The 11,005-nt window shown below is 42.5% G+C and overlaps 1 protein-coding gene across 1 annotated transcript; it reads left to right on the forward strand.

The window, feature by feature from the left end:
• Positions 1-10,270: 10,270 nt before the first annotated feature.
• On the forward strand, positions 10,271-10,900 carry SARC_07790 (hypothetical protein; the record flags this gene model as incomplete). The annotated part of the gene is made up of 2 exons (XM_014298257.1): positions 10,271-10,665; positions 10,756-10,900. 2 exons carry the CDS (start codon positions 10,271-10,273, stop codon positions 10,898-10,900), a joined length of 540 nt encoding a protein of 179 aa, XP_014153732.1.
• Between the last annotated feature and the right edge of the window lie 105 nt (positions 10,901-11,005).

Raw genomic sequence — 11,005 nt, forward strand, 5'->3', positions numbered from 1 at the left:
TTTACCCATAACCAATTGGTAGTAGTATTGGCGCCGGGCCATTGCCGCGATCTTCTTGTGGGACCAACGTTTTGTTGAGTTCTTCCTGATGTCGTCACAGCGTTGGCGGAGGGCTACGTGGTCGGATGTACGCCCGCCCGTGGTTTTGTGTACAGTTTTCAGGTGAGCATAGATACTGTACGGGAAGCGCAGTGATGGTTTATCGTGGGCCCAGGCGGTTGCGTCAGAGGGGTAAGTGGATTTTTGCTTGCATTGAGTCGAGTTGTATTCCCAGGCTACCTCCGAGGTAGTCCGCGAATGGTCGCGCGGGGAGCAGACCGCAAACGTGAAGTAAGTTTGTTTGATGTTTGGGAAACCGAGGGTATTTAGTGCCCGTGGTGATGGCTGCTGCTTGGATGAGTGCTGAGTTAAAGCGCTCGAACAGGGGGTCCAACGCATCCTTCCATATAGGCGGAGCCCAGGCAATAATGTTCAGCCCATATGCAGCCGTGGATAGGATGAATGTTTTAAACATCACCAGTCGGTTGCGGGGGTGTTGCCAGCTGAAGCCATGGAAGCCATAAGCGCGGAAAGAAGCAATACCCAGTGACAATGCTGCAACCAGGGATTCCTTATGTCTAGCGAGGTTGATTCCCGGTACTCCGTGAGAGAATGAGAACCCCAGGTATTTGGAGTGTACATTTTGTGCGGAGCGGAAGGCTGTACACATGATGGTGTTGTTTATGAGAAATTTATGTCATCGACAGGATGGGTCATGTCAAAGGGTAAGTTGTACGGTTTATAGCGATTTTATTTTTAATATATATTAATTCATATTTATTCATATTTAACTGCACAACATCAGGAAAATGCACCCTTGCAGATATGGCATACCCGTTAACTTGGCATTGCCTCGTACCCTTTAAGGGTGTGAGATACCATTTAAACGACTATGGCAATAGGTCGGACCGACCACGAAGATATAAAGAACTCTTTAATCTTCAGCACAGCACGTCGAGGAAGCCGCTGAATGTGGATTGGGTATAGACAAGAAGCAATTTCCGTCATTGAAACGAGCGTGCGAGTTAGATATGTACAATGCAACACAGGCCAGCTATTTCTATGCAGTTTTTACTATTTCAAACTATATTAGGATATATGATCCAAATAAAGACGAAGGATGGAGTAATGAGGAGAATGATAACAATGAAAACTATAGTGACATGTTTGATCAATATGGTGGCAGGGATAGATATTCCCTGAATACAGGTAAGTAGTAGTATATTGTGGGCGCGTGTGTGTTTATGTATGAACATGTATAAACATATGATAGCACGTATGTGACTATATGTAAATTTACGAGTATGTGGCTATAAATAATAGATATATCTATGTCATATTATGTATGTGTCTATGTGTACATGTGTGTCTTAATTTACACAGTTTAGTAAATATAATCTTTAGAGCATGTGCATGTGCATATGCATACGCACAAGCAAAAGCATGCTTATGTATGTACATGTGCATATGTATATGCACCTGCATAAGAATGCTTATGTATGTACATATGCATATGCATATGTACATTTAATTATATAGCACATGCATAAGCATATGCACATACATGCGCTTAAACATGAGCATGCGTATGCACAAGTATCTGCACATGCATGCGCTTAAGCATGAGCATGCTCATGCATAAGCAAATGCACATGTATCGCATAAGCATGAGCATGCTCATGCATAAGCGTATGTGCATATGTTTATATATGCGCTTGTAATAGCCGGGCCTCCACAGTAGACTCTATGTTATAGACGTACTCTTAAGCAGTACGTAAACTGTAAACGTACTCTTAATAGTACGAGGAACTTAAGATTCCTAAGTGGTTTTTAGCGGTTTTATTAATTAATACCTTTTCCATTTTACATACCAGATATTTGAACAAGGCCATTAAAAGGCCTCAGTAAAAAACCAAACATAAGATTTGGTCTAGTTCTATTAATAGAACTATATTTTCTTTCCAAATCTATCTATATTTAAAAAATTCAGTAGCGAGATGGCACAACCGAACATAGGTTTCTAAGGACTATTTTTGAAATAAATAATATTATCCCTAAGGACTATTAGCGTTGCTTAGTATATCCTCCGTTCAGCCAACCAGATGTGCCAGTCTGATGAAGGCTAAGTCGGTAATTCTTGATAAACGACAAGTTATTGGTTAATGCAATAACTATGGACAACAGGAGTATTATTATTTTTCTTTTCTATTTTTTTCTAAAGATAGGAATTTATGAGTCTCTCGGATTCGCCCCAACGAAACATACCATAGTTTCTAATAGAGCGACAACTAAACACTAGATAAAATCCCTTCGGCGAAAACACGTCTCAAGACGCCCCAACCAATTCTTCTGACGAAACTCAGAAAGAAAAGTCACCAATTATATGGGACAAAGACGAATCCCAGAAGGTACCTATACCGGAACCAGAAGAGGAGGCAAGCTCAAGTGGTAAACCCGAATCTACGTCCGAGACCACTGGACCAACACGCATAAGTAAGTTAATTACTGAAAACACTGATCTTAAGAATCAGTTAGCCGCCCTTATGAAAGACGTGACTGTTGAACATGTAGATGGAATGTGTAGATCAGGAAAACATACATAGCACTTACGCGAGCGTGTTTCTCCGGGCATTACTGAAGCCCTACCGAAGTGGACAAAACGTCGACGGTTCTTTACGAGGTACTACCACCAGAACTCCAGGCTAATTACTCGCCTGTTCTAACACCCGGCCATGAATCGCCCGTTCTTGAGGGTATTATAGACCCAGAGGCAGGTAAAAATACTCCGCCACCCTTATCCAACTGGGATGACAATCGTCAGAAACCAGTTAAGACTGGGTATGTTATCCAGACACATGAATCACCCAAGATTATAATACCAACTACTATCCAAGGAACAGAGCACCGAAAGGCCTCGACCATGGACTTTACAAGGGGTAATAAACACTCCCGTAAACGTGTTATCGATGTCGAATTTAATCGCTTCGATCGCACAGCATTACACCAGCCCGCAGAGGATTTCCACTCTGACGAGGTGACCGAACTCAATAAATCGGTCGACGAATACACCATTAAGATGGAAATCGCCCATGACGAGCACCGTGCTGATGACGTATCATATTTTGCTAATATAATTGCGATCGAGCAGAAGCGCATCGATCAGCAACTTCAGACCCAACGTGGGCAAGACCACCGGGAAAATTAGAAGAAGGGACAGATCAGTCGACTTAAGTCGAACTGGGATGCCAACAGCAAGCAGGTCGAGTTTATAAACAACCATGATCTCGATACGCTAACCCGTACAATTAATGCATTTACGATCATGCTGGAGACGAATGATATCGATCCCCAGCAATGGATTTCCGCTTTAATGCAGTTGTTTGACCCTACAGGAACAAGTTACTTGATCCTGCAACGACACCAGATTGAGCTAGACACTTGTCGTAACTGGCCAGCTGTGTGTTGGTTGGTTACGTCCTTATTAAGCAAGGACATGCTCAGTCCAGGACTGAGTTCAATCTTAACAGAACCAGTTGAGAATACTCCTATTCGGAGTTATATTCTGAAACTTGATGCTGACCTTAACCGTCCTGATATAACAAAGGACAAGGCGCAGCGATGGTACGAGTTCCTGGTTACGCATGTTTTCTGTAAGAACATAGGGAACAACGACCGTGAAAGTTTGTACACCGAGTTGCGACGTAAATACGCTACTGAGGCCTGAGACAAGGTATATGAAACAAAGTTTTATCTATCCTGACTTACGTGGGAACAGTTTTATGATACTGTATCCACTCTTTTCCCCGCACACCGAGTAAACTCGAAGGGAGAGGTGGTAAATAAGAAACCGCGCGAGCTACCTGATCAAGGATACCTCTCACACCAGACGTCAGAAGATAAGCCTCATTGGACGCGTCCTAACCAGACACGTGCTCGCGACTCCAATCAATCAACGCGGCCCGATAAACGGGCACGCGCGGAGGCGAAGGACAAGGAACCTCCATTTAAGGAGAATAAGTAATGTGCCGACGCACAGTGTGGGTATGACATGTACCAATTGACTCCTAACGGTTATTGGAATGGCAGACATGCACCCACCTGTACACACTTTCTTACTAAGTGTGACAAGTGTGAGAAGACCAATGGCTATCACGCCAAGTCTTTGACAAAAAGCCCGACATTAAGTTGGAGTGAAAGTACTACCAGGTACAATCGTTACAAAGGAAATACAACGACTCTTTAGACGAACGTGTAATAATACCTGTATATTGCAATGGAAATAAAGTCACTACCCAAGCTGTGATAGTTAAGATGTCACAGAAGTACGACTTAATAGTCGGAATGAGTGACTTATTCACTCTAGATTTAACCGTAACTGGTTTGCCAAATAACATAGATCCATTAAAGGATCAATCAGACGATAACTGTCTGAAACCATATAAGCCCCCGTCAGACACAGTCAAGGTATTAATACCTGACTTTGCGGACAAATCATAGATCTGATTCTAGTAAATAAGAAGATAAAGATCACAGATTGGGCAAAATTTCGTTTTAACGACGAATATGCAGCCTTGACTTAACCAGGGTAGACTTTACTAAGCTCAAATGCCCTTCAAGAGACTATGTTTCTTGGAGACACGAAGCTGTAGTTAAAGAATAAGTTGCGAAATGGTTATCCGATGGGGAAATCGAAATTAATTACCAACAAACGCCGGTTAACTTTGCATTACTGGCAGTTGATCAACACAACTCTGACGGAACATTTAAGAAAGTCAGAGTATGTCTAAATATGAGTCCAGTAAATAAGTTATTACCGACTCATAGTTTTCATCTCCCTCGTATAAACGAGTTACTGAGACGAATGGAAGGTGCCACGGTGTTTACATCCATAGACCTAACACCGGGGTATCATCAAATGTAAATTTATGAACCCCATTGTAAGTACTTTAGTTTTACCTGGAAAGGTACACATAAAGGTTCAGAGGTGCACCTTTCGGGTTGCACTCCTTACCAGCATTCATCCAACAAGTAATGGAGGAAATGATTGCAGACATACCTAACGTGCAAGTCTATATAGATGACATAGCCATCTTGTCTAAGACTAAGGGCGAACATGCCGCATTAGTCAGGCGAGTCCTGCAGAGGCTCAACGAACAAAACTTCAAGATTAACGAGACGAAATGTCACTTCGCCATGAGCAAAATACAGCTCTTAGGCTACCGTATATCTGGGGAAGGTATTAAAATCGACCCCGGTAAGGTGGAACACCTGTTAGATTGGCAAACACCAACTACAGGAAGAGATGTGAAGAGCATGTGTGGGTTTGTAAACATCTTTTCAGATGGAGTATCACACTTGGCTGATTATCTTAAAGCCTTTGGACACTTAAGATGTCATAAAGGCAAACTAGGAGACTTGTGGACTAAAGAGTGTGATGACGCATTTAAAGCACTCAAGCACACAGTCCAACAAGCCCCTGTTTTACAAGGACTAGTCAATAACGTGCCTTTTGAAATAGCATCAGACGCATCAGACTAGGCACTCGGAGGTGTACTATACCAGGTTATAGATAATAAACCTAGGTATATACGTTGTACAAGGACCAGTCAATGGCGTGCCTTTTGAAATAGCAACAGGCAAGAGCATGTGTGGTTTTGTAAATTTCTTTTCAGATGGAGTAACACACTTGGCTGATTATCTTAAAGCCTTTGGACACTTAAGATGTCATAAAGGCAAACTAGGATACTTGTGGACTAAAGAGTGTGATGACGCATTCAAAGTACTCAAGCACACAGTCCAACAAGCCCCGGTTTTATAAGGACCAGTCAATGACGTGCCTTTTGAAATAGCAACAGACGCATCAGACTTAGCACTCGGGGGTGTACTATACCAGGTTATAGATAATAAACCTAGGTATATACAATTCTTTAGCCGAGCAATGAATGCATCACAGTTGAATTATCCAACTGTGAAGCAAGAGCTACTAACCATAGTAGCAGCTTTAACACACTTCCGCGATTACTTATACGGAACAGCTTTTACGCTGATGTGTGATCAGAAGTCCCTTTAATATATGAAGGAAATGAAGCCAGACTCTTAATTACTGAGCCGACGGCATGATACACTATCAAAGTTTCATTTTGATATCGAACATCTACCAGGGATACATTACCATTTACCGGATATGTTATCACGCTTCGTACTGGACTTTAAATCCGTACGTGAGTTACTAGCCACTGATTGGAAATGTAACCCCAGGTGGTTTGAACTGGCTCAAAATATATTTGGGCCACATATAGTTGACATGCTTGCTGCACATCATAATGCACAACTTAAAAATTCCAGGACTTTAAATCATCCTCTAGGAGATGCCTTTCAACTAGACCTCTCCGAACATAATGCGTGGGCTGATCCACCATGGCAGTTAATTGCCCAATTGTTAAATTAAGTTCATATACATAAAGCTACCATCACGTTGTGTTGCCCATTACGGAGTAAAGATCCATGGCTCAATACATTAATAAGCATGATACAATGCGAGCCAATATATTTAGATAGGAAAGTGGATACTTTCCTATATTAGGGTACCCAAGCCGTCCAGAAGACGCCCTGGAGACATACTATAATATGTCGTATAGGTCCTATTGGAACAACCAACTGGACCCCTTCTGTGACCATCCTTAACAAGGTCAAAGAATCAGAGATTCCACTCTCTACTAAATTGAACGTTAAGCAGTTCAAAGGCAACACAGCACTTGAAGTCTGTGCACAAGAAATACAATCTACTAATGATACTACAGTTAAGAAGCAACAATCTCTAGTTAGGACTCTGTTTAATAGCATAAAGACCAAGCCCGAAGTTCAATCCCTATATTTAAAGGGATTGATGAAAGATAATCCCGAAGCCTATACACATATAATGCGACTATTAAATAAGTCAGATGTATCAAATGCACACGAGCGCACTCGTGGCACTCATGCGAAAGAAGGACAGGAGTCTGGAAACACTACAGACTTAGAGACCACGCAAGTGGATTCTCAACGCCCTGCCTTTATTCTGGAGGAGCAGAATGATGAAAACATTATTGCTTGGCTGACGCAAAACCATAAGCTGAAGCACCAGAACGTAGTAGACGCGCTTAAAGATGCTAAGCAAAATGGGATTGCGCACCCTAAGCTGGCAACTTCAGTTGACAAAGTATATCAGTCATGTACAGACTGTGATCTCAACCAGATTAAGCGCTATGGGTTCGCACCGCTTAAGAGTGTGACTGAAGATGTTTCATGGCGCAGGGTCATCATTGAATTGGTTGACCTGCCTACGTCCGAGCACACAGGCGACCGTTGATCGATATGAATTTACAGACATTATATGGAGAACGGATAAGGGAGGTTATACATATTATCGTACACGCTTTATAGACGGTACAATCGCTGAGTTGACTTCAGATGCTCTCGATAATTAAGACTATTTAAAAGCCTTTAATCGAAAATTGCGTAAACGCCTGCATAAGTCACAAGCTGAAAAAGATAGCATGTTTCCATCGTCTGAAGGCACGGAAGTTAAAACTTACCCACCTACAGCATTTATCCCGAGCTTTAATGCTCACCCTTCATATATAATCTCTGTAGCCGACACTAAAAGTGGAACCTATAGGGTTAATAACCCCGACGGTTCTAGTGCTTTAAATATAGGCACTAGTCGGATTCCGACTACCGAGATTATACTCGCAAGACGACAGGACTAATGCACCTCTTGATCGTTCTGAATTTAAAGAAATATGGAGAACGGATAAGGGAAGTTATACATGCTATCGTACACGCTTTATAGACGGTACAATCGCTGAGTTGACTTCAAATGCTCTCGATAATCAAGGCTATTTGAAAGCCTTTAATCGAAAATGGCGTAAACGCCTGCATAAGTCACAAGCTGAAAAAATAGCATGTTTCCATCGTCTGAAGGCACGTAAGTTAAAATTTACGCACCTACAGCATTTATCCGAGCTTTAATGCTCACCCTTCATAAGTGATTAAGCCACTGAAGCGTAAGAAACGTCCAGTCGACTACCACGAACCTACTGGACCTTAGCCCAAAACTCACAGAGTAACCGAGAACGCTTAACTTCTCCGCCTGAGAAACATTAACTAGCTGTTATGCTACTTAAAGTTTCGACCCGTTTTTGCTTCTCGCTTTGTAAATCCAAAATCGGCTTGAGTGAGCAACTAGTCTCTCTTGGATTTCAAAGCTGGGTGGGGGCTGTGTAACAGCCGGGCCTCCACATTAGACTCTATGTTATAAACATACTATTAAGCAGTACGCAAACTATAAACATACTCTTAATAATACGAGGAGCTTAAGTTTCCTAAAATGGGGTTTAACAGTTTTTATTAATTAAATACCTTGTCCATGTTACATATCAGATAATTGGATAAGGCCATTAAAAGGCCGGATTAAAATGCCAAAGAAATGATTGGACTAGTTCTATTAATAGAACTATGTTAACTTCCAAATCTATTTATATCTGAATACTTCGGTGGCGAGATGGCTCAACCGAATACAGGTTACTAGGGACAATTGGCGTCACATAGTTTAACCTCCGTTCAGCCAACCAGATGTGCCAGTCTGTTGAAGTCTAAGTCGGTAATTCTTGATAAGTGGCAAGTTATTGGTAAATGCAATAACTATGGACATCAAGAGTATTTTTTTTTCTACTTTTTTTCTTCTAAAGATAGGATTTTATGAGTCTCTCGGATTCGCCCCAAAGAAACATACCATAGTTTTCAATAGAGCGACTACGAAACACTAAATACAATCCCTTCGGCGAAAACAGTACTGAGAGGATTATATATAGGCAATGTCTCAGCCTCACAATCTCCCAGAGTATTGTTGTTTTCTCGAGGCATACCTAACATTATCAAAAGACTCTTTCGTTCATTTATTTCGAATTTAACTATACTTAGACTTAACCTAAGCGTTTAATTACTCAAAGGCGTTAATATCGCCTTGATTGACCGAATCTTACACATATATTTGTATGTATGTGTTTGTGATATGATTGTACAAGATTGAAAGTATATCGATCTTTTCGATTGAAGTACAATTACGCTTATCTTTCCGCCACTTGTTAAGATCGGCTTTCCATGTCGACCCTATCTGAGTTGCGAATTTTCAATGGACCAATTCAGCGAGCAATAGTGTGTATATTTTGGTTGTCTCATTCCTCAATTGTTCAACATTGTACCCATGGAATACCGGGTCTTCAAGCAAAGAAAGGCAACCACAGTTACCCATCATCCAATGTTACCTTCTTACAGAAGCGTTGGCTCTCTCAAATATACGAACTCCATTTCCTCGCAATGGAGAATGAACCGCAACTCTCTCAACCCCAAGTACATCCCTCAACCCCAAGCACACCAAGCAGTTTCCATCGACCTTAGGGAAAGAGCCGCGGATATACGTCAGGAGCTCAAGTAGCGAGGTTACATGGTGCCGGGGAGGAAGTCCTTTTGGTCTTTGTTTAGAAATGAATGGGGTATCGGCATCAGACTTCATCAATAACTTTCTCTAGTAGCCATCAGTCGCTCAAACCGAGTGGAGTACAAAACAAGCGTTGGACATCTGCACCGCTATCTGGTGCCAGGACAATGTGCGCTATACTATTGGCTTGCCGGACGCCCCAGTTCAGACGCCGACGTGTTATAGAGACCAAAAGAAGCCGGTGGTTAAAGAACTCGACTATATTCTCAACTGGGCAAATTATCTAGCCCACGGACACAGACAGATTCATCTCGGGGGTCTATCTATCGAACATCGCGAAGAGGCCTATAACGGTCTCATTTTAGGTGTCATCAGGGATCTCGGTCAGGTCGTCGAATTGAAAACAGTTACGCATTCAGAAGGGATCAGACTTCACTGCTCTGGTAGAGCAGCAAATCTGTCCACAACACCGTAATTCCTCCTCTATCGCTAAGTATATCAAAAGTACTAAGAAGCGCCAGCACAAAATTGCGCTAACTAAAGGAGGCGATAACCACGACGATTAAATCGCATACGCCAACTCCGCTCTATCAACGAGTCAGAAGTGCAATATGCACATGGAGGCAGCACGGTGCGAACAAGGAGGTCCTAAAAGCAATCACATATGGCGTACAGCCGGTTTGGGGGCCGAAGGGACCTCTACCACCATCGCAGACGGGAAGGTGGATAAATATTTCGGAAGTGACAGAACAGATGGCAGTAACAGAGTTAACACGGCTGGAAATACAAGGAATCATACGGAAATGTCAGGAGTCCGAAGCATATCCGGTTCATCAAGCATTAATGATTCTCAAATCAGACGGACTTCGGGCACGTCGGATACTGAATCCAGAGAGTTTCAACTCTCACGTCGAAAAGAAGAATTTCCGCGCAGAGGGTCTAGAAAGACTGGCACAAATTGCCAGGTCGGGGAATACAGCTATGTCCGCTGATATAAAGGACGGATTCTATGCGTTAGCTGTGGAAAACCCGCGCCTTTGGCAGTTCAGGGATCACACCGGCCAGCTGTGGTTCTCTCCGGCGTGGTTTAACCTCCTCATGAACATAATGAGGAAGGTCCTACGGACCAAGGGGATTTGCATAATCCTGTATGTGGACGATCTACTATTACTGGGCCACACACAGAGGATCATCCTGTGACACCGTCGTCTGATAGTACACCTCTTCGGTATTCTAAGACTGGAGCTCGCAGACGGGAAGGGATACTGGGTAAAACCAGTACGCAAGCTTCAGCACCTAGGCGTAGTCATCGACTTACGTAACAACAAGATCAGGATGACAGACGAGTTCAAGAAAAATAAATACTCCGACTCGGAGCAATGATCAGGAAGGTTGGACTCGGCAAACATCGAAAAATTCCAACAAAATCTTGGCAATCATACTTAGACTCCCTGCAATGGGGGGCTTTTACAATACTCAGCCTTCTAT

The sequence above is a fragment of the Sphaeroforma arctica genome, assembly GCF_001186125.1.
Source record: "Sphaeroforma arctica JP610 unplaced genomic scaffold supercont1.641, whole genome shotgun sequence".
NCBI lineage: Eukaryota > Ichthyosporea > Ichthyophonida > Sphaeroforma > Sphaeroforma arctica.